Here is a 25,823-nt window from a genome sequence, read left to right on the forward strand (position 1 = left end):
TGCTCATGCACAGTATATTTAAACTATTTTTTGCTCCAAACCACGAACTGGCCTCTTCAAGCAGCTGGGCAGGCAAACCTGAGGATGGACAATTGGGGTTCTTCATCCTGGGCTGATGTACATAACTAGTGGTTTACTCTTGTACATAATAATGCACTTGTTCTACTACATTTTCTCACAATCTAGTACACCAGCATATTAATTTAATGTTTGTTCCCTGTAACGTGTATCATTTGATTATTCAAAAGAGACAGATATTGGATTCTTCCAATTATAGTGAGGTCCACGTTATAATGGCAGTGAAGAAAGATAGAAGGAAAACATTGCCAAGTCTCTCCATTTTGCCACTGAGTGTACACAGTTGTTACTCAATTCATCCCATTAAATTTGATCTAATAATAATTATAATTTCCTTGATAAAATAATAAATTTAATGTCAAATTGATCAAAAAAATATATTTTTTCATAATTTGATTCGAAAATTTGCTTTCATGACTGAGATCAAATTTTTATTTTTATACAAACCTGAAATGGCGGCTAATTTAAGAAGCTGTGATACAACAATCTGAATTTCAAAACAACAGCAATTAAGTTATTCGCTAGATATTCAATTCCAATTTCTTCTAAAAATAATAGAAAAATAGAAATCCTATCTATAATAAGATGATTTCAATGGATATAATTCTGAAATAACCTTTTATTATTATTTATACCAGTACCAGTGTAGGCCTAACCTATTCCGGTAAACTGAAGCATGGACGAAGTCTAGGATGCTCTCAAAGTTAATAGGCTAACTTTTAAAGTTGCATTTTAAGTATTAGTTGTGTTCCTCATACAGTAATATCTAAAAATAATTTTATTTATTCAAAAATACATTTAAAATCAATTATATGACTCCTCTACTTTAGAATTTTGTTATAAAACATGGAGGCTGAGTATTGTTTGTCTACTTGGTACAGTCACTGTCAAAAGTGAAATAAAATATTTCTGGCCAACTGACAACATTGCAAAGCTAGAGAGAGATAGTGCTACCTGTTTTGTTGCATGTTAGACAAGGATAACAACACTATTATCACTGCCATTATAACGTGGACCTTACTATGGTGACTTGTTTTTCCAAATCAGACTTCACTCTAGTCAAAATATAACCTAAGGTTCAAGTTGACATTCGCATGTAAACCTACTCAAAAAATCGGGACTCATGCTTTCAAATAGTCGACAAATAAATAAACATAATAAACAAATAGTCGACGATCTATGTTAATTTCATTAACCCACTCTGTCCTAGGAGTCATAGGCTCGATGCACATTTGCGACACTGGCCAGTCGCGTTTTTACGAGTGGAGCGACTCTCTGTTGGCAGCCAATTTTAGTTCAGTGCACACTTGTGCCTATCGACAGTGACAGCGTCTCACTATCGAGCGACGTCAATTTGTACCGTAATATATTTCACTCTCCACTAAAGCAAATTCAATTGATTATATTATTGTCTTGTACAGCTAGGGTTTGCTGTAAAGTGGTTCAGTCAATAACAAAACAAGAGCTCGAGTGATATGAAAATTCCATAAAGAAGTTTTTACAGATATGATGAAATTTTAAAAGAGGTAAATAGTATTTTGAATACTGTACACATCATCACTAATTTATGGAATTTAGAAAATCTAATCTAAATTAATAGATTAGGATTTTAAAAATCATAAGCACTAGTTGTTGGTCATACTGTTTGTGGGAAATTTAAATGTCATACATCCCTTGAAAGTGAAAAATATTATCAGCTAGCTAGGATTTAGGTAAAACTTACATAAAAATATAAGTCAACAGAAAATGAACTTCAAATCGAATTGAAAAAGTGTGATACTTTTGTAATAGGTGACTTAAATTTTTAGATTTCTTATTTAATTCATCCAAAAATGGGAATATTTGCATATTCTCCATGAAATTGTTGCCATGACGACGACAGTGAATAAAATCAAAACAAACATAAATAGCATTGAGTTTTATTTATTATCTAGCTGAAAGTTGTTTATTGTCTCACATTAAAATGAGTGACTTGAAGTACATAGTTTCACAACTTAATCAATCCCCTTTTAACAAGAATTATAATCTAATTTCGTTTGATTCTCTTTCAGCCGAAGATCTTTTACAGGTTAGTTTGCATGAAAGTCTTGATGTGGGCTAAGTTAAATTAAAGTTCAATATCGGGGGACCAAGCTTTGCTCTGGAATGTAAAAGTATAGAACATTTGTAACGAAAGATTGAATTTATAGTTAAATTTTTATTTATTCATTTTCTCATTCGCACAATTATTTATGCAGTTATATGATAAGCTTTTCCTAACTTATGCCTCTTCCTAATCTAAGCTTTTCCCAACCTAAGCTTTCCCCAACCTTAACTTTTCCTGACCCTAGGTTCTCCTAACCTAATCTTTTTCTAACCTAAGCTTTCCCCAACCCAAAGTTTTCCTGACACTAGCTCCATCTAATCTAAGCTTTCCCAAATCTAAGCATTTCACAACCTGAGCTATTCCTAACCTAAGCAATTCTCAACCTAAGCTTTTCCTAACCTAAGCTTTACCCAACCTATGCTTTTTTGCAATCTAAGCTTTTCCTAACCCAAGCTTTCCCTAATCTAAGCTTTTTCTAACCTAAGTTTTTTTCATAACCTAAGCTTTCCCAGACCCTAGCTTCTCCTAACCCAAACTTTTCCTAACCTAAGTTTTTCCCTACCCTAGCTTCTCCTAACCTAAGCTTTCCCTGATCCTAGCTTCTCCTAACCTAAGCTTTCCCTAATCCAAGCTTTTTCTAACCTAAGATTTTTCTAGGTAGCAAATAATTGAGTTGTAATATTTTTATTTGCCCAAATATCTAAAAAAAATTGAGTTTAGGCTATTAAGTGATTGAACATTTTTTCTCTAGAATTTATTATTTTACTAAATCCATTGTTTTAAATACCTATCAATCACCATGAAAACAGGTTAACCTTATTTAAAGCAAAAATTTAAACTTTTTTCTGCAATATCTCAAAAACTACTGAAGTTACAAACCTGAAACCGGATTCAGGATTTAAGTGGATTTTTCGTCAAATTTTACATAAGATTGCACTAGTTTGAAACATATTGTAGCCATAAAACAATTATAAAAAATAAAAATTAATATAAAAATATTGAACATTCCGCCATGTTTTTTCCGCTAATCTTTGGAAATCGACAACAATGTTATACATATTTGATCTCGTCTTGACCTCCTCTATCGATCTGAGTAGGTCTCAATGCTGGCTTCCGCGGCCCATATACTAGAGTGCAGCTATACTATGTACTATTCTACACTAACAGCATCTGTTTTGGACTTTCTGAAGTAAACATGTTTTCTAAAAAAAGAGAAATAAACGAAAATAAGTTTTTCTTCTGAATTTTTCTTCTCGTGAGATCAGCTGAATGATCCCGCACTTGCACTCGTTCACTCACATTATTACGGTATCGACAGACGACAAAACTTTTCAGCTGTCTTTCCAAGGACGTATTTATCCTTTCAATGTCCTTCAGCGAGTTATCCCAGGGCTGAGACCTAGTGCAATAGAATTTTCATATCATAAACCTACTTTGTTCCAAATTTCGAGAGAATCGTTGGAGCCGTTTTCGAGATCTGGTCACATACAGATATAATTATTATATAAAGATATAAACAGAAATTGCTCTTTTAATAGTATAGGATAATCGTGTTTACCGTATGAAAAATAAAAAATTACCTATGTTTACTTACTATAACTAATTATTTACGGGTCAGTGTAGGCCTAGGCATAGATATTAGTTATGCATGGAGACAATGACCAAGCGTGCAGATGTGGAACAATCTAAACAAAATCTGAAAATAGCAATAGTAGGCTAACACTCACACAGAAGGACTGAAGGCGTGCACTTGCCGGTTGCATTCAGTGTGAGCAGAGACATACACTCATTTGTTTATTTATATGGCTTTTTCCAGATTTTGTCCCCATTTGCACGCATGTTCTTGTGTGCACTGCACATACGTTCATCCAATGTGGTCCTACCTTAATGCAGATAGTCACGACGTGATTCAATGACACTTTCCAGATTCTGCTTTTTTGGCACATGAATGATCTGACGTGCAGTTGCACGTGATTTTGATCACACCACAATCACGCCTGATGACGCCTGAATTGTGATCAGTGATGGCGACGTCGTCTTACTAGCTCGGCAGCCAATTTTTATGTTTCACTGGTGTCACAGCGTGCTTTACATTAGGCTGCCAATGGTTGGTCTCTATATGGCAACCCACTGGTGGCCGAGCCTGATGGCTGAATAGAATACGAGTCGTAGGCCCCTGGAACCGACTGTAACGTGTCCATATGAAACTTGCATAGGAGTGCTCCAAGAAAAAATATTTTTCCGGGCTGAGTTTCAAATTGGGGGTCTCTGAGAATTAGTATGAAACCAGTTTCTAATCCACTCGACTGCAAACTTTCAAAAATGAGACACACTGGCACACTGGTTAATAGCAGAGCATAGGTAAACGATCATAAGAGTAAGACCTATACAATTTTGGTATTAGTAACGTAGGCCTATAACAAGCAAAAATTTTAATTATTAATGCTCCAATAATGGTACCAGGAAAATAGCTATTCCTAGAAAGCAGTCATTTCATAATATAATGTAGGCCTAATATATGTAGGCTGTATTCTTAAATGTCTTATTATTTCTCAATAAGTATTCAATTTCTCACAAATGTCTTGCACATTCTTCTAATAAATATGTTTTTTGCTCAATCATATATTTTGCATACCTATCTTGTTATAAATTTGCATTGTATCAATACAAGGAATAACCCTCTTATACTTCCTCTGAATCAAAAAATTATAAATATTGATTTGAGGGGTCTGAACATTATTATCCAATCACATAAGTATACTTCACTAGGCCTATATATATAACAGTAGAATAATATATTTTAAAAAACTGCCGATCATGCCCATAAAAGCATTTTGCTTGTGCGTGGGTAATGGAGAGTGCTTGAATAAATTTATGGGATGATCAAATGGCCACCTGCTGATTTGGAACCCACAACACAGGCGGTGCTAGCAGAATAAAGTTTGTTAACGATCGTGACCACTAGATCAACCCGGTCGGTCATAGTTGTAGTTATTTAGCGTTTCAATATTTATTCAAACTGCTCCATTTTACTATTAATCTATGAGTGTTGGCAAAGAGTTAGACGCTTGAATAATTGAATTGTGTGATTCTAGGTAATAACCGACGTTTTTGCTGAGATAGATGACAATAATAAAATTGATGTCAGAACAGAAGAGCCTGAGCAAACAACTGTTAGACTTTTGACAATGCTGAGAATATTAAAATATAATCCTGGATCAGATATAAATGCGTGAGTAAATAATATTTGTAACGCTCAGATCGTATAATTATTTTGATAATTTTACCCGTGAAATAAAACTTTAACTAAAATCGAAAAAGTACGCTAAATTGTACACCTTAATTAACAGCCAGTATATACCCGTAGGGCAGGGGAACTGAAAATCAGACGAAATTTAATATTTTACCCTGTATAGCTTGGTAACCAAGCATTTTCGGATCTATGTTAATTGGAACTTTTTTCCGTCTTTTGATGTGAGGAATCACGACCTGACTTATGGGCACCTTTTTTCAGAACACTCTGTTTAAGTTTTTCTTCATTGGATTATTATACACAGTCTGTTTATGATTCATTAAAACATTGGTTGAACCGTATTTATGAAATAATAAAACATCGAAGACATATTTTTTAAATGTAATAGTTATTGCTTTATATCCTCCAAGAGAACTTGATTAAGAAAAAATAAAATGTCAGAAGATATAGACCAAACTTTGTGCTTAATATTATTTTCAGACTGAACATATTGGAATTGTATAGATATTATGTGGTATTGTAGCATCTGCTGTCCTATAATCTAGTTTTTTGTGTCAAACCAATGTAAGCTTTGCAAATATTTAAGGGTGTGATCACATTGTATACTTATATGTGCAAGTGCACGCTTGGTGCAAGCGAGCAGATGAGTAACAAAATGTGGAAAGGGCAATGGGGACACTGAAAGCGTGCTCTTGCAGGTTGCAGCAAGTGTGAGCAGCTATACAAGCAAGTCACAACGTGTTTCAATGGCAATATCCAGATTTTATTTTTCGGCTCTTGCATGATTCTACGTGTACCGGTATTGCTTGCACATACGCATTCAATGTCATTACACTCTTACATTTTGTATCATTTCTACACTATTCATGGCTTGCTTTGCATTAATCCAAAATGTTACTACATGTACCTTGACATACTGTCTTGTTCAATGTAGCTTTCCGGTTTTTGTTGTAAATAGGTCACTCTTTCGGCAAGGTCTTGTACAAGGAGAAAAGCAAATTATTCATCCTATACTAGAATGGGCTCTACGGAATTTAGAAGATCTCAAAAAGCGAGCTTATTTAGCCCAGTACCTCGTCAAAATTGATGTTCCTATTGAGATCATGGGCGATGCTGACGTAGCAACTATATATGAGCAGGTAAAGATATATTTTTATTGAAGTCAGAGGTATTTTGTTTTATTGATTAATCAATTACTGTCTCTATTCAATACAAGATTTCAATTTCTTGAAAAATAGAGAAAATTCACAATACAGTATAAATAAATCGTGAAAAAAGTATAACAAATAGAATACAGAATTATAGAAGGCATCATTGAGTCAATAAAATTCATGCCGAGCAAATTACCTCAAATAAGTATTTCCCTTTTCGTATGTTGCGAAAAGTGAGTGCAATGAAATCTTCATTTTATGAGATGATAATTTAAAATGTTATTGCCTCACTGGGACATTATTCAAAAGCATTATCTATACATTTTCAAGCTTTTAAATATGAGTCAAAGCAAAAGCAAAAAATATATCAGTCATTGGAAAAATTGACAACCTACCATTTCTATTTTTTTATTGACGATTTTGATTTTCTTAAGCTGTAAAAAATAATTTTGATTGATATTCAGTAGCTGAATAATATGATTTTTGATTGATATTCGAATTGGTAAATACCATAAAATTATTTGATTCAAAGGATTCAGATTCATTTTCAAAACTGTTTGTAGGTACTGTTCTTCTAGAAATCTACTATATTTCCATTAATAACAAACTCAGAAATAAGAATAATATTAAATTATTATTCTTAAACTAAAATCCTTATTAAATTCTGTAAATCACCCCAAAGACTTCTGCTACTGCAGATATTGACAACTGGGTAAACAGCTAGATGGAAATTCGGTGAGAGCTACTATAAAAAAAAATCCATCAATAATCATAAACGTCATTGCCATTTCATTCCAATAAATTTCATTATAAACCGATCTCCATATTTTTTCTAAAAATTTCTATGTGATTGTATTCTAATTAAAAGGTTTGCACATTTACAGTACGAGCAACTCATCGAGGAATTCAAAAAGGTACACAAGGAAAGTGAATCGATAAAACAAAATAGTAGTTCCACAGCTGAGCTGAGGGCAGACATTGAGTCCATAGACAAGGAGAGAGACATTGTCATCAAGAAGATTGAGCGTATGTTGCGAAAAGTGAGTGCAATGAAATCTTGATTTTATGAGTTGTTCATTTAAAATTTTATTGCCTCACTAAGACATTATTCAAAAACATTATTTATACATCATCAAGCTTTTGAATATGAGTCAAAGCAAAAGCAAAAATATGAGTAATATTGAAAAAAATTTACAACCTACCATTTCTATTTTTTTTAAATAATGATTAGTTTTGACAATTTTTGACGACACTACAGTCTAATTTTTGAATAATTGTCATTAAAAGCTAGTACTTTCTCACAAATGGATTTTAAAAAATCCGAAAGCGCTCCACACGTAAAATATAATTTTGATTGATATTCAGTAGCTGAGAAATATGATTTTTGATTGATATTCGAATGAGTCAATACCATAAAATTCAGTGGCGTATCCAGGGGGGGGGATCTATCCCCCCCCACCCGAAATGGAACCTGAATTTTTTTGTGGCTGGATCAGCCACAAAAATTGGCATCTAATGCCATATTTTCGTTATATTGTACTATGTACGTCAATAAATATATAAGGGATGAGAGAATAGCACTGCAATAGCAATGAGCTTTTTCTTATAAAAAGTGAGTGGTCTAGTGTGTAGAATAGAATAGAATGACTGCTTTTATTTTTGCGCAAGGACTAGATAGCAAGGGATAGAGAAACTACAGATAGCACTTCAAAGTTAGTTAACTTTCTACCATCTTTATTATGAAGAAATTCAATAAAGCTTATTATAGCTTATAGTTGATTATAGTTTATTCAGTTGCATGCATATTCTTGAACAAAGCTGCAGCAGCTTCTTCTAGAGAGTACTCCGGTTATGATGAACGGGCGTAGTTTCTGCCGTGGACAGGAGGGACTCATCACATCCCCCTAATATTTGAAAAATAATGTTTTATCACCCCCTCAAACCAATGTAAGTTTGAACACTCAAGAAAAAACAATGTAAATTTGAAAAAAAATGTTAATAAAGTTAAAAGTAAACCCATAAAGTTGGTTGAAATAGTGCTTTATAGGAGCCAACATTTAAGCATTCTAGCTTGTTATCTAATAATGAGTAGGCCTTCTACAAAATCACTATTTCTTAACAATTGAATGACTAATAAAATTCTACTCCATCTCATTCTATTTGTTATCTAATCGAAAACCTAGGCCTATGAAATTTTCAAGAAAAAATCGAAATAATACGTGGTCTACTGATCACAAAAAAAACTTGCATGGAATGTTTGTTTTCAAGTGGTAATTGAGTAAAATCGCACCAAATTAAAGGTATATTTTCAAAATTTTCCGGAGGAGGACCCCCGGATCCCCCTTTGGTGGGGAGTATTCCATATCCCCCACACCCCCCGGTGTCTCCCTCAAAGTTCAGGTGCTTTCTACTCCAATGTTATGACCCCCCCCATCCCGAATTTTTTTTCTGGATACGCCACTGATAAAATTATTTGATTCAAAGAATTCATCAGATTCAACTTCGAAACTGTTTGTACTGTTTTCGAAAGCTAATCCGAAAAAATAAAGGTGAGAGTTCCAGCTTGTTAATATTCAGCGAGGTCAGTTGGTTGTAGCGGAGACACGATCATCATTGATGAAGCCTCAAAAAGGTTGGAATTTTATTGCGTTAGGTCTGGAGTATGGAGGCCATTCATAGTAATGAGCCTTTGTTATTGAGGCCCTTAAGCGGCTTATATACAGTGAGAGTAGAGTTGGCAAGTTATTGGCGGCCAGTGATCTACATTACGTCATTTTTTTACCACTTTCCATTAACAAAATATAGGTTGTAATATTACATTTTTTCTCGATTGGAATCGAATCTTCAATTCGAGATCTATAAAAACTTTATAGTAAATATCAGAGTAATCGATATACGGACAACTTTTTGACTGAGAATTTATCATATATAATTGTGTTGCTTGTTCCATGGTATCACCGAAAAAACAAACTCTGTAAACAGAGTTAACAGAATTAACAGATCATATAGATCATATATAAATTAAAATAACAATTTCGAAATAAAGTTTTATTGAGAACAAATGTAAAATGTGAATTCTAAACTTGTAATTTATAATTTTTTGGGACGTGTCCGTGAAGTTATCACTGGTTTGAGTTGTCTTTGCTCTTTACTGGTAGGCTTCCTTCTTCTCTAAAAAAATGGTGGCTGGCTATTGAAGGTGTTTTGTGCTCTCTGAATATTTTTGTATTTAATTGAAATTTTAATGTTTTAAATTGAGTTTTGAACAGTTTATAGTGTTCTAATTTTTGTCTATAATTATTTCTTGTGTTTACAAGCCTATAGCCATTGTTTTTTCAACTATATAAGTGGATAAGTATTTAGCTCATAATGATTTTAGATGCTTAAGTGTGTAAGGTATTGTTCTTTGTGGATTTATGTTGTATATTGCCAAAATTCTTCTGAAGATTATAAGTTGGTTTGCTCTGAAAACTGGATTTCTCATTCATAGGCGATAGATCCATTCATAGTTTATCAAGAATCTATTACGTTGGAGCCGATAACTTTCCTTAGGTTAATAGGTGAAAAATGCTATCCAACCGATTTAGGAGAAATTGGTAGCATGGCAAATGGTACGCCCTGGTGTGGGACTCAAACTACAAAATATATCCCTGGTTATAAAAAATTATTGGTAGGATAGATATCTTGATAGATTGTGAATGGGAGATGCTGCTGAGTGGGAAATCGGTTCGAGAAAGTTCAGGTTCTAATGAGTAAATATTTTTTACGCAGTAGCAAGATGGAGAACAATAAAAATAATGAAGTTTTATCCAGTGAAAACATTCAAAACTTAGATGAAGAATCACAAGATGTAGAAAAATCAATGCAAAACAAAATTATTCAAATTTCTGATAGGGTCAATGAGGTTAATGAAAGAGTAAATAAAAATAAGATCATAGTTGAGCAACAAAATATGACACAAAATGCTATCAATGCCGAAAATAATGAAAGTATTAAGCATGTTGAAAAAGAGGTTGTAGAATTAAACGAAAAAGTAGACAAGGAAATCAAGGTATTATCCTCTTTGAAAATAGATTGTCAAGAAAATACAGCTGCTATAACTGAGGTTAGGAAAAACATAAATAAAATTAACATGTCAACAAAACTATGTGTAATCATACTGGTAACAATAGTAATTTCGATAGGTTTGAATTCCAAATGCAAATTGACAAAAAGAATCCAATGCATTTCTTAGTAAACTTGACCGAGTATCTTGAGAGAAATGAAATCACAAACTGGATCAAAATTAAGGGTATTTTGGAAAACAATTTTAATTCAAATTTTGCTCATCGTGATTGGTGGATTTTCATCCGTTTTGATGTAAATAACTTTGAAGAATTTAAAGAGAAATTCATTGCTAGAATGTGGTCAGACGACATTCAGTCATCTGCTAGAAATGATTTGAGATTTGGAAAATATAAGCCAAACTTATCTAAGAATCTTACTGAGTATTATATTTCTCGTTTCAACATTGCTAAGAATCTAATTCCAGCCTTAGATAAAGATACTATTTTCAAGTTTTTGAAAGGTCATTTTGATGAAACCATATCTACAGCTGCTATTATTCGTAACATTAAGACTAGTGATGAGTTTATTTGTTTGTTGAATGAGTTTGACAATACTGACACTTACAAAGTAAACAGACAAATGCCCCGTGATCATAACAATGCTCAAGCTGGAGGTCAAAATAAAACAATAAGTTTTCATCAGAGTGAACATAGGGATGATAGAAATAGGTCTCAGAATTCAAATGGTGTGATGTTTCATGATAATAATAAGCAGTATCAAGGAGGTAGGAATTATTTCCAAAATTGAAGGTACCAAAATGGACCAAACAATAATGGTCATAGAGATCAAAATTTTTAGTATAATTTCAGAGATAATAGAAATCATCAACTTGTGAATTCAAATCAATCAAATTCAAATCGACCAGCTAACAACTACCAGTTAGATTTCAGCTTCCCACCGCCAGGTTATATGCCTGCTCAAACTTCAAATCAGATGAATGCAAATCATCCAAGACATAATGTTTCTTTAAACTAATAATGGGACGACGAAACGACAGCCCTGCTCTCCCAGTTAAGGAAAGGTCAAATTTTGATATAGCTGTAGACATGAATAAAATAAATTTTGAATCTGAAACTTCAAACAGGTTTGAAATAAGAAAGCCAGAATTAATCAGTCAAATTCATGTGCAAGAAAATAGTTGTAAGAATTTAAGTAATGAAGTAATGCCTAGTTATCAAGAAAGTCATATTAAAGCATCAAGTGTTAATATGGTACATACTCCAGAAATTCAGGTAGATGAAGCTATGAGTAAATATGAAACTGTTTGTCAAGAAGAACCATACATGATAGGTTGTTTTTTTAATGAACTATTGGAGGAACAAGAGAATACTCCACCTACTGGATATGATTTAGCAGAAATAGAAGTACAAATTTTCAATAAGAAATATCAAATGATTATTGACACTGGCTCTGAGGTAAATGTAATTAATGAGAAACTTGTTGATGAAATGAAGAAAAACAATCTCAAGTTGAACTTAGTACCAGCTCCTAATGTAAGTATAGTTGTAGCTACTGGTATGAGACATAAGAAGGTAAATAAACAGATTATGTTAGAGGTATTTTTTGATAAGTTAGAATTGCCAATAGTTTTTCTTATAGTTCAAGATTTAAATGTAGATATTTTGGTGGGTTGTGATTTCTTAAAAGATGCTGGAGCAATTATTGATTTTAATGAAAATATGATATCATTGAAAGATTGTTGTTTTCCATTTATAAAAAAGGATACCTTGAAGTACAATAGACTTTTTCATGTTAACATAGTAAGAGACCAAGAAACGTTTGATACTTTATGGAATCAGCAGATTGATAATTTAAGATTACAGCTAAGCGATGAATCTCCTGAATTGGTAAACAAATAATTGAAGTATTTGAAAATAACAAAGATATTTTCTCTGATAGTCCTGGATCTGCAAAAGATTATTTATGTCAACTTAAAATGAAAGATGATGTGAAATTAGATAAGAAGAGTTATCCGATTCCATATGACATAATAAATCCTAGCTCCCAAAACTCTTCTAGCCTAGTCAATTCTATTTCTAAATTTAGCTATGAAATTTTTTATGAACATGTGAAATGTATTGATTGGATTGATGTGTATGATACTAATGATGTGGATGTTGCTTATCAATTATTTCTCAACAAATTAATAACGGCTGCAGGAAGATCAAAGGTAGAGGCTCCCAAAAAACGCAGTTATAAACCACTACAACCGTGGATAACATATAATTTGTATCGACGCATAACTAAACGAAATCAACTATATAAAAAGACAATAAAGCATCCAAATAATAATGACCTTCTTAGTTACTATAAAGCTTACAAATCAAGTCTGGCTGCAGATTTAAAGTTTACGAAAAATTCTTACTATTATTCTTTATTTGAGAATAAAGCAAAGGACACAGCTGCACAATGGAAGTTAATAAATGATTTAACCGGTTGCCAGAAAAATAAAAATAAAGATATTGTTTTAGCCGAAGAAAATAATGTTGTATCAGATCCTTGTATAGTTGCTGATAAATTTAATAATTGTTTGTGAATATAGTAGATAAATTGAAAAATAATTCCGCTAACTGTATAACAGAACGAAATGAATATAAAAATTGGTTTCCAGAAGGAAATTATTTAAATTCTTTTTTTTAAACCCTGTTTGTACAGATGAAATAGTTAGAGTTCTGAAAAGTTTTGATGATTGTAAGTCGTCTGGAATTGATGGAATTTCGGTGAAAGCAATAAAATTGGTCAGCGTATTAATAGCTCCCGTTTTAGTATATATAATAAATCTTAGTTTTGAGTTGGGTGTTGTCCCTGAACAATTAAAACAGGCAGTGGTCATCCCGATATTTAAGAGGGGAGATAGCAAACAAATTGGTAATTATAGGCCAATATCTTTATTGCCTATTTTTGCTAAACTCATTGAAAAAATTTACAAAAGCAGACTGATTTTGTATTATAAGTTCACTTCTTATTTTAGTTCTAACCAATATGGCTTTTTGGAAGGTAAGAGCACTGAAGACGCGCTTTTGGCGGTTTGCAATGCATTACATGAGGGAACTAATACTAGCAATGGTGTTGCTGGATTATTTATAGATATTTGTAAGGCATTTGACTGTGTTTCTCACGAGATAATTCTGAATAAGTTGTGGTTATCAGGAGTGAGAGGTGTCACACATAAATGGTTCCAGAGTTACTTATCAAACAGGAGTCAGAGGGTTAGAATAGCTGATAAAATAAGTGAGCCTTGGTTTTATCTTGTGGAGTCCCACAAGGCTCTGTTCTGGGTTCTATTCTTTTTTTGGTATATGTGAACGACCTCTGTAATGGGAAATTCATTGGAAAACTAACAGCATTTGCGGACGATACTGCCCTGACATATAACTTGCCCAGAGAGATTGACATTAGTCAGTGCATGTGCGATGATCTGATAAAATTGAAGTATTGGTTTGAATTAAATGACATGACTATCAGCAACAAAACAAAATTCATATCGTTCAATTCGAGAGGGGGTGATCAGGCAATTCTTGATATATTATATAAGTGTAATGAATGTGTAGCCTCACCCATTCAGCAGTCATGTAACAGGTGCATGCAAATTGAACAGTGTGATTCTATTAAGTATCTTGGCGTTGTTATTGATAAAAATTTGAATTGGAAAGAACATATTAAAAAAATAAAAGGTGAACTAATATCTACCCTGAGAAAATTCTATTTTCTACGCTATATGTGCCCAATTAACGTCTTAAGAATGCTGTATTTTTCTCTGGTGGAGTCCAGACTTCAATACGGGCTGGTATGCTGGGGAGGTACCTATATAACTACAGTGAAACCGTTAATAATATCACAGAAAAAGCTTTTAAGAGTGATAATGCATAAAGGGAGAAGATTTCCATCTCGAACACTATTCTTGACTTTGAAAATTATGCCATTGAGACATTTATATGTTTTTAGAGTTCTCCGAATATTTTATATGAGAAGTGGTAATATTGGTGTGGAAGCGAATATCTATAGCCAATCCCTGAGAACAACGAACCGATTTAAAGTACCAAGACCTTACAAGGAGTCCTTCCGTAGATCTTTTCCATATTTGGCACCAAAACTGTTCAATTTGTTACCACCTTATTGTCTTTTATCCCACTCATTATACATGTTGCAGAGAAAAGTGAAAGAGTGGCTTCAATCATTGAATAGTGTGGAGGTTATGCTTTGTTAGAAAAATATTATTATGATTATTATTTTACTATTTTTGTAAATGTATAAAGAATAATTCCTTCTTGTTTTATCGAGGTATATATTGCCTATGTATATCATTTGTAAAACTCTTGCAATATCTAATGTTAAAGCGAACAAAATAGTGCCCGCCAATCGGACCTTTTTTTAACTTCCAAAAAATTTAAAAAATAATAGTGTATGGCTGCCCCAATACAGGTTTTTTAAAAACAACCTCAGGAGTAGCCTATTCCACATAACCAGGATGGTATATTATGTTATTACAAATGTCTTACTATGTTTTATTATTACTTATAATTTTTTAGTTTCTATATTTTTTGAAATAGTATGGTCTAAGTTATTATGTAGAGATGTAATTTGTATTTTGTATTTTGAACTTGTATTTTGTATTGTTTGAATTATGTGGAAATAAACTTATTTATTTATATTTATTTATTTATATCAGTATAGAGATCAAGTTAAGAAAGAATTAAAGAAAATGTTAGATCAGAAAATCATTGAACCAGGTAGCTCTGAATATACAAGCCCTATGGTAGTAGTGAAAAAGCCAAATAATGAAATTCGATTATGTTTAGATGGAAGAGAAATAAATAAGTACATAATAAGGGATTTTACAGAAACTGAACCAATAGATAACTTGATCATTCGTTTCAATAAGTGCAACTACATTAGCAGTTTTGATCTCACTCAAGGTTTCAATCAGGTAAAATTAACTGAAGATAGTAAAAAGTATGTAGCTTTCAATGTTTTTGGACAGAGTTATCAATATACACATCTACCATTTGGTTTGAATATTAGTGGTTCTGAATTTATCAAGTGCTTGTACAAAATGCTAGGTGAAGAGGTTTGTGAGTTTATTGCTTATATTGATGATCTTGCCATTTCTAGTATATCTCTTCAACAACATATCAGTCGAATTGAATTATTATTCAATAAGTTGAGGGAAAGTAATTTGAAGTTGAAACTGAATAAATCGAAATTTATTGCAGATAAAATAAAGTATTTGGGTTTATTATAAGTAAAAATGGTATTGAAGCAGATGACTCTAAGCTAAATGCTATTCAGAATTTCCCATTCCTCAAAATTTGAAACAATTGCAGTCATTCATAGGTCTCTGTAATTTTTACAGAAAGTTTTAGAAAAATTATTCATATCTGACAAATCGTTTTAAGCATCTTCTATGCAAGAAAAATAAATTCATTTGGACTGAAAAAGATAATGATACCTTTCAAGAAATTAAAGATAGGTTCATCGACTGTGTGATCTTGAAACATCCTGATTATAACAAAAATTTCATTTTGGCCACTGATGCCAGTGATTTAGGAATTGCAGCTGAGTTATTTCAGGAAGGTGAAGATAAGGAACACTGTGTCATTGCATATGCTAGCAGAAGCTTAACGAAATCTGAATTAAATTACACAATATGTGAGAAAGAATGTTTAGCTGTATTATTTGGCTTAATGAAACTTCAAAATTATTTTGGTAATCAAAAAATAGTTGTCCGTACAGATCATAAAGCCTTGACCTTTTTAAAAAAATGTAAGATAGGACATGGTCGTTTGGGAAGATGGATTCTTGCATTACAGAATTTTAATATTGAGTGGGAATTTGTAGCAGGAAATGATAACATTGTGCCAGATATCATTTCTAGAACTGATTATGAAGGTAATTTAGAAAATCGAAATTCAAATGAATTCAAGGTATTAAATATCATTAAGAGTGATAACAAGTTAATTGAAATAGTAAGAAAATCAAAGAATTTCAAAAAGATGATGTTTGGTTAAAAATGTAAGAGAAAAGTTAGAGACAGGTAATTTGAATATCAACAAATTTTTTAAAGTAAATGATGATCTTTTGTTCACTAGAAAATCTGGAAAGAATAGTTTTTGGAAAGTTTGTGTGCCTTCAGCACTGTATGAAGAATTGATAGTTGAATTTCATGAAAGATTAGGTCATGTAGGTATATCAAAAACATGCAAATTTATTGAAGAAACTTTTTACATAAAAGATTGTTACAGACTTGTTACCAAAACTATAAGATACTGTAAGTATTGTCAACTTGTAAAGACATCAAATGAAAAGAAATTATTAGAAATGCATACCATAATTTCTGAGAAAAAACATCACAAAGTGTTCATTGATGTTTATGGAGAATTACCAGGTGGCAAGTACAAATGGATGTGCATTATTCATGATGGCTTTACTAAGTTTACAAAGTTGTATCCTATAGTTAAGGCTAACGCTCATAATTTAGTAAAAGTTGTTGAAAAATATGTAAATGAATTTGGTAAATTTGAATATATAATCAGTGATAATGGTACTTGTTTTTAAAGCAGATTGTGGAAAGAATCTATGGAAAGATTAGGTATAAAATATTACTACATTTCAGTTTATCATCCCCAGGCAAATCTTAGTGAAAGACCATTGAAAGAGGTCAATCGCATATTGAGCACTTACTTTCCTGTAAATAAGCATAATATTTGGTACAAGTATATTGATAAGGTTGAATTTGTCATCAACAACAATTTTCATGAATCAACTGGTCACATACCCATGGAGCTTATGATGAATCATAAATTGGCACATCTTGTTTTTAAGTATATCAAATATCCTGTAGAAAATAAGTTTGAACTTGAAGAAGAAGGCATCAGAAACAAACGAATACTGTACAGAATAAAGAATAGAGGTGTCATCAGAAGATTCAAACAGAATATACATAATAAACCCAAGTATAAATTCAAGGTTGATGATCTAGTTGTAATTTGAAATTACATCTTGTCGAGCAAGCTGAAGAAGTTTTCTGCCAAGCTGTGTCCTAAATATCGTGGACTTTACATAGTAAGAGATGATCTCAATAAAGGGTGTTTCAAACTTGAAGAGATAAGTACAGGTAAAATTATGAGAGTCAATCAATATATGATGAAGAAATACCATCAGAAAGCACACAATGATTAGGAATCCTGTGTCATGCCGGGATTCAGAATAGCAATGACCGTAAATACTACGTATGGTAAGAGTCCATAATTGTGTCTTTTTTCTTTCCTGTAGCCTATTTTTCTTGGCCCTTAATCTTTTCAAATTTCGATTCTTTCCTGTCTTTGTGTAATGTTCAGTAAATTTCTTCTATTATGCATATCTTAACCAATCTTGTCCATAGTCATTTGAATTTGTAAATTTAAATTTGTATTTTTCTGAAATAATTTTGGAAGTTAAAATAGTAGCTTATTTTCCTACTCTTTAAATTGTTGATAAACTTAAATTTTCTAGAATTTATCTACTGTAGTGTAAAGAATTGTGTGCTTGTGATATATTTTTCCATCATGTATCACTTATGTGAAGTGTATCAATTTTGTGTATATTGTTTTAGGGAACTTATTACCCAAATTTTCTTTTTCTCTTCTTTGTATTTTTTAGGGAACTTATTTACCCATTATCCATCTTGATCGTCTTTGTATTGTAATCTTGAAATGTTTGTACTTATTATACAGTTTTCAAATTCTGAAATTATTTAAAAAATAAATGGTTCAATTTAGAACATGCTGAAATTTAATCTTATGTATAAATTCTTTTGTTATAATAATAAAACTTCAAAATTTGAAAGTATTAATGAATTGTGTAGCCATATATATATGAGATGTATTAATGAAAGTTAACTTGAATAATAATGTTTCCATTAAATAAAAACGTTTTGTCATATTATTAATTGAAATGAGTTAAAGGTTAAAATTTCACTAAAGTTTTTGTAATTGATGTCTTTTTCTAAATTTTTAAAAACTGTTTATTCTTTAAATTTTGATATGATTGATTATCGTTTGAATGGATGCTGGAGTGTATGTAGAATTTTTAGTGGGGTTTGTTGATTAGAATTTTGCTGGTATGTGATTGTTTTTTGAGATGGAAACCCATTATTGCCTAAAGAAGGAATAACAGAGGTTATGACTTAGAGAGGCAGTAATGAGATAATATTTTTTTGTGTTGATTACTTATGTTGATTGCCATAGATGCAAAATAATGATTAATAATGTTGATTGCCATAGATGCAGATGATTACTTATGAATATTGATTGCCTTTGAAGCAAAATATTATTGATGTTTTGAATGATTTCTTGTTTAATGATTGATAGTAAAGTTTTGTCATGAAATGTAGTTTGTGTTTAGAACATTGAAAAGTCGAAATAAACTATAGTATCCAACAAACGATGATTAATAATATTGAATAATTTGCTTTTCATAAAATATTTGAACAGTGAATAAATGGAAATGAAATTATTTTTTTCTAGTGAAATTTTGTAATTGATGTCTCCAAATTTCACAATATATGTATTGCTGACTATATAATAATATGTTAACAAATTTCATTTTTATATTGATCCTATATACTTAGAAATAATTTTCATGTGTATTAGATTGTATTGGTAGCCTAATCAAAATTTTCTTTTTAGTTAATAAGCATTTTAAGATAACAGGTACAGCGTGGACATTAACATTGAAATAATTATCACGTGAATCTCGAAATCAGCAACAAGTGAACGCCATGAAGAGTGTTAAGAACATTTGGGTGATTTTCGAACTAGTATGACTCATCAATTGAATATCTACACCAATAACTACGCCAATATCTACACTGATGCCTACGCCAATATCTACACCAATAACTACGCCAATATCTACACCAATAACTACGCCAATATCTACACTGATGCCTATGCCAATATCAACGCCAATATCTGCTCTGATGTCAATGTCAACGCCAATATCTACACCCATAACTACACCGATGTCTACGCCAATGCCTGCGCCGATGCCTGTGCTGATGCCAATGCCGACACCAAAGCATACGCCAATGACAATGCCAACGCTTATTGCTGACCATGTAACTCAAACTTCAACACTACCACATTACCTGGAGGTAATTGCCATCCATGTTCACGTTCGCAACTTTGAATTCAGAATAACAGTCACAGTATCATGACAGAATTGATTCAAAAATCCTCTCCTAAATTATTCCTGTATGCAGAACTCTAAACCTTGAAAGCTGAAAATATCAAAAAACCAAACCTTACCTAAATTAATCCTCACCTAAGTTAATCCTGTATGCAGCGTCTATCTCTTTTCCAAATAACAAATTACATTGTCATTTCAAGCCTGAAATGTACATTGTATAATTACAAATATGATACAAAATTTACGTGACTCTGTATCGAGTTTGGTATGCAGCCGTCTACTACAAGCATGAGGCAATGCTAACTGAGATGTCACCTGTATCGAGTTTGGTATGCTTCAGTCGACTACAAGTATCAGCCCAACACTATGTGCATCCAGATCAGCCCAACACTACGAGTATTCGGATCAGCCCAACACTGATGTCATCACACTGGAGTCACACTTAACTGAAAATCATACTGAGTGCCTTAACAGACTGTTTTCCAAAACTTGCATCAATAAAATCAACCGCGTCAATAGTGAAAGAAATGAACATTTTTTGATTTATTGAAATTTTATGTGAAAATTAAATGTAACAATTCATCAATTCATTAAAAAAAAATAATAATAATTTTTTTATTCAACATACTACATTTTTTTTATGCAATAAAAATTGAATTTTTCTATCTATTAAATTTATGTGCAATTTCAAAAAACTATTCTTTATATATTAAACTTTCTGTTGAGATATTTTCCTTTAAATTATAAAGCTAAATCAAAAGTAATTTTGATATTCTATACTTTGAAATATTGTTTGGAAACATATAACAAATGCTATTGATGAATTTTTATAATAATTTTCAATATTATAGGATGACATGTAATGTTTTTATAGAAAAAATTGTTACTGTTCTCGAATTTAAATTTCAACAATTTCCATTTGTGTCAATGTAATTTTTTCTTTAAATTTTCAAACAGTAAAATTTTTTATGTCAAGAGGGGGGTATTTGTAATATTACATTTTTTCTTGATTGGAATCGAATCTTCAATTCGAGATCTATAAAACCTTATAGTAAATATCAGAGTAATCGATATACGGACAACTTTTTGACTGAGAATTTATCATATATAATTGTGTTGCTTGTTCCATGGTATCACCGAAAAAACAAACTCTGTAAACAGAGTTAACAGAATTAACAGATCATATAGATGATATATAAATTTAAAATAACAATTTCGAAATAAAGTTTTATTGAGAACAAATGTAAAATGTGAATTCTAAACTTGTAATTTATAATTTTTTGGTGACGTGTCCGTGAAGTCGTCACTGGTTTGAGTTGTCTTTGCTCTTTACTGGTAGGCTTCCTTCTTCTCTAAAAAAATGGTGGCTGGCTATTGAAGGTGTTTTGTGCTCTCTGAATATTTTTGTATTTAATTGAAATTTTAATGTTTTAAATTGAGTTTTGAACAGTTTATAGTGTTCTAATTTTTGTCTATAATTATTTCTTGTGTTTACAAGCCTATAGCCATTGTTTTTTCAACTATATAAGTGGATAAGTATTTAGCTCATAATGATTTTAGATGCTTAAGTGTGTAAGGTATTGTTCTTTGTGGATTTATGTTGTATATTGCCAAAATTCTTCTGAAGATTATAAGTTGGTTTGCTCTGAAAACTGGATTTCTCATTCATAGGCGATAGATCCATTCATAGTTTATCAAGAATCTATTACGTTGGAGCCGATAACTTTCCTTAGGTTAATAGGTGAAAAATGCTATCCAACCGATTTAGGAGAAATTGGTAGCACGGCAAGGTCTAGATAGGAATGTATAGAAAGTGACTTTATGAAAATCTCTAGCAACCAGTATCTTTCCGCCTCTATTTTGCTGTCTGCAAGCTGCTTTACATCGATGTGCAGGTTTTCGCTATTCATTTTCTCCTGAAATTCTGTATCTAAATAATGTATGATATGATCACCTTCCATCTAAAAAAATGAAGTTGGATACAAAACAGCGGTTCCAAGATGACGAACCAAAATTTTTAAGGGACAGAAAAGTAGTTTTTCAATTAGAATAAGATCCCCAATGAAACACACAGTCAAATTATCCCTGTAAAAGGAGCATCATGCTGCTTCCATATTTTCCACCAATCCTGCATATTAAATGCACGGTATACGTCATAGCCGTAGTAAAATATAGCCATATTTTTTAAAATCTTTTTCACCAATCATGTATTAGATTCTAGGCCTACACTGCTACGTTGCAATATCGTAGGCCGGGGCCTTGTATTAGAGGTGGCTATGTATACGTATAAATCAATTAGTGCTTGCACGGCTTGTAGAAATTTGAACGTGTTACTGGAGCCCCATCATACAAGAAAAATGTATTTGATATTCATTTTACATCTATAATATGTATATTCCATTCATCAGGTTGAAAATGTCTCCAACAGAGAAGCTTTGCTGGAGGCTTCTCATGAACTGAGAGTTGAGAGAGAGCGTAAAAAGGAATTGGCAAAACAGAAACAAACTGAAGGTGCTGCTCTCCATCAAACGCAACAGAGACTCACTCGTCTTTCCCAACAACTGAGAGAGATGAGACAGGCATCACTTGGCGTTTCGCCTGAAGGTCACATGTCATTTTTACATACATTTCATTACTTACAAGAATTCATAGGTGAAACCATATGTGGAATTGTTTGTGCTACATACATTATTATAGAATTCTTTGACGTTCTAGAAACTTCAGATTTCCATATAGGTACCTTATGAAATTCGATGAATTTTCACTAGTGATAATTTGCCTGTCAGTTCTTGATAAAAAGTGCGGTATTTTATTTTATAATTTATTATTAGTCGTGAAACTCCCTAGTGGAAGACGCTGAGCTGGATTGGTTCATTTTTGTGACTTATTTTTATTTGCCCATCTGCTCTTCATTTTCAGTGAGAACTCAGCTCTATGCTCTCTTCGCTCCATTTTTCTCTCACTCTAGGCACTTTTGTTTCTGGCTTCACTTCCCATTTTTATTTTCCTTGCCCTATTACCATAGGTAAGGAAAGTATTGCTTTCCGAAAAAAATTAATTTTTTAATTAAAAAATTAAATTAAAAAAATTAAAAAATTAAATTTCTATACGTTTCAAGGTCCCCTGAGTCCAAAAAAGTGGTTTCTGGGTATTGGTCTGTATGTGTGAGTGTGTGTGTGTGTGTGTGGTGTGTGTGTGTGTGTATGAGTGTATGTGCGTCTGTGTACACGATATCTCATCTCCCAATTAACGGAATGACTTGAAATTTGGAACTTGAGGTCCTTACAATATAAGGATCCGACACGAACAATTTCGATCAAATGCAATTCAAGATGGCGGCTGAAATGGCGAAAATGTTGTCAAAAACAGGGTTTTTCGCGATTTTCTCAAAAACGGCTGCAACGATTTCGATTAAATTTATACCAAAAATAGTAATTGATAAGCTCTATCAACTGCCACAAGTCTCATATCTGTAAAAATTTCAGGAGCTTCGCCACATCTATGCAAAGTTCGATTTTAGATTCCCAAATATCAGGCTTCAGATAGAATTTAAACAAAAGATTCTGAGTGGAAAAGATTAAGCATAAAAATCTTTACAATTAATGTTCAGTAACATTTTCACCTAAAATTGAAAATAAACACGAAATTCGAGAAAATGTTATTATTTCAATTGCAAACTGTTGGCAACTGTTGATTCTATTAAATGATTCACTATGAAGAGATAGCAGACATCATAATGTCTCCAGCGTTATTGTCCTGTCACCAGCTGGCTCAGATCTTTGTTTAGAAGTAGACTTGAGATGCGCGGGAACACTAGCGTCAGGTGATCAATTTTCGTAATGGCAAGGAAAGTTGTGTGAGTGCGCCACACCAGATTTTTCAATTTTCATTTCAAAGCTATTTTTTACTATCATCTTTGTTTAATTTAGCCAGCGATAAATCATTCTTAATCCATTCTCCTCCGTTACTAAGTGAAAGTGCAATTCTTTTGTTGAGTTATCTGTGGTCAGGAATAAGTCTCATTATATGTGGCCGTAAAATTTGAGACGTCTTTTCCTGATGTCTTTCTCAATGTTGAAATATCCTTTAATTGTTGCTGTTTCTCTGTAATCAGTAATCGTTCTCGGTCCACCTTGGTGGTCCTAAAATTTCCACAACTATTTATCTCTATACTTTTCCAAATTTTCTGTTGAGTGTTATTAGGGTCTCGCTGGCTTGATCACTGTATTAAGCTGCGTACACATATACGCGCCTCCAACCCGCACCGAGCACGCTCCGCCCTCGTACCGCCATCGCTCTTCCATCGCACCGCAGTCGCTCCGGCCCCGCTCTGCAGTCGCACCCATCATGAACGTTACGGAAGATGTTAGCTCTTCTCGCGTCCCCGGTCGATCATCAATCGCTCTGCTGGAGTGATGTTCGGTTGCGGAGAAGAGCGAAAGTCTGTACGCACCTTTATAATGCTTCATTTTTGTGCTAATAGTCCGGGCGCAAATGTCATGAATAAGGCACTCTGTGGTCATTTTTGAGTAACAGCAGTGGAAGATGTCTCAATTTCTTCGTTCGGTCTAGCATAATGAGGATCGTGATGATGATAAGTCGAAATCACAGGCAAAAATCTCGGAAACAAGATGGCCGCCAAAATTTTCAGGCTTTTGCTATATCGCTTGTATTTCAATAACCGTTCGAGATATTCAACAGTTTTTTTAAACGAGAATATTTTTAATATTTTTCTCGAAAATCGACATATTTTTGCCGCCATCTTGTTTTTTTCATGATGACAAACATTTTTGAGATCATGGATAATCTCTCTCTACACATCATTATAAAGAGATTGATACCATTCCCAAGTCTGTACCTTCAAGGAGTCATGAGTTACACGGTTTTCTAATTGTTGGGATTGGCATTTGGTGGAAAAAGCGTGTTTTCCGCTGCAAACAGTAGTTTTTTCTCTTTCTCCGATGACGCTCCAGCCGTAAAATATGGACTCACAGTCTCCAACCAGATGTCGTTTTGAAGCTTTGGAAATATTCTACAACACTGTGCCAATAATACCAGTGTTTGTCTACTGCGAATACATATACAGGGTGGAAAGTAAAATATTGTCCCCGGAAAATGTATGTTTCAAGTTTTTGAAGTTGAATAAATAATGGAAAGAGTGGTCGAAATGAGATGATTCTCTCGAACATCATAGTTTGGTTAATTCTAAACACTTTGGTGGTAAAACCAATCCGATATCTCTCACAATAACTGAATAACAAGCGATATAAAAATGTCTGTCAATAATGACCGCCATCTTGTATTTTTCAATGATTTCGATAATTTTCGTTGTTTCCATCATCAATATTCTTATTCGTCTTGTTGTAACGAAGAGATTGAGACAATTTGCAAGTCTCTATCTTAAAGTAGTCATGGAAAAATCGATTTTATAGTTCTAGCTTGTTACCTCATGCTTATGGAAAAACGCACCAGAAATCATGCAGGGTTTTCTTTGGAGGGCGCTGGAGAACTCATTTTTCGACGTACAGCGCATGAAGATATATCGTTACAAAGTTGAAAAACGCTCTAAATTTCATAGATTTGAAATTTCTCTGTATCTCTTGCACAAAAAAAGTTATAATGGAATGAAATTTGAACAAATTTAGAAAAAAGTTTTTTTGGGCTTTTGAAGGTTATAACTAAAAAATTATGCGTTTAGAGGAAAATTTTATGAAACAAAAATTGTAGAGGAAGATATTAAAAATATTCTCGTTAAAAAACGGTTGAATTAACATTAGCCTTATCATCATCACGATCCTCATTATGCTAGACCGAACGAAGAAATTGAGACATCTTCCTCGGCTGTTACTCAAAATTGACCACGGAATGACATTTGCGCCCGGACTATAAGAGATAGATTTTATTTTAGATATATTGCAATAATCCCAGGCCTTTTCGATCTTCATGTATTCTCTCTTGCCAAGATTATTTCTTAGAGATA

General features: G+C 32.6%; 1 protein-coding gene across 1 annotated transcript in view; it reads left to right on the top strand.

Annotated features, from left to right (window-relative positions):
* The first annotated feature begins 1,986 nt into the window (after positions 1–1,986).
* LOC111045599 (intraflagellar transport protein 81 homolog) overlaps positions 1,987–25,823 on the top strand; it is a 39,646-nt gene continuing 15,809 nt past the window's right edge. Inside the window, exons 1-5 of the mRNA XM_039429433.1 lie at positions 1,987–2,146; positions 5,260–5,396; positions 6,376–6,556; positions 7,453–7,608; positions 22,252–22,447. Of these exons, the coding sequence (XP_039285367.1) occupies positions 2,042–2,146; positions 5,260–5,396; positions 6,376–6,556; positions 7,453–7,608; positions 22,252–22,447 (775 nt within the window). The 5' untranslated portion in view covers positions 1,987–2,041. The remainder of the gene's footprint in view (positions 2,147–5,259; positions 5,397–6,375; positions 6,557–7,452; positions 7,609–22,251; positions 22,448–25,823) is intronic.

The sequence above is a fragment of the Nilaparvata lugens genome, chromosome 5 (genome assembly GCF_014356525.2).
Source record: "Nilaparvata lugens isolate BPH chromosome 5, ASM1435652v1, whole genome shotgun sequence".
Lineage (NCBI taxonomy): Eukaryota > Metazoa > Arthropoda > Insecta > Hemiptera > Delphacidae > Nilaparvata > Nilaparvata lugens.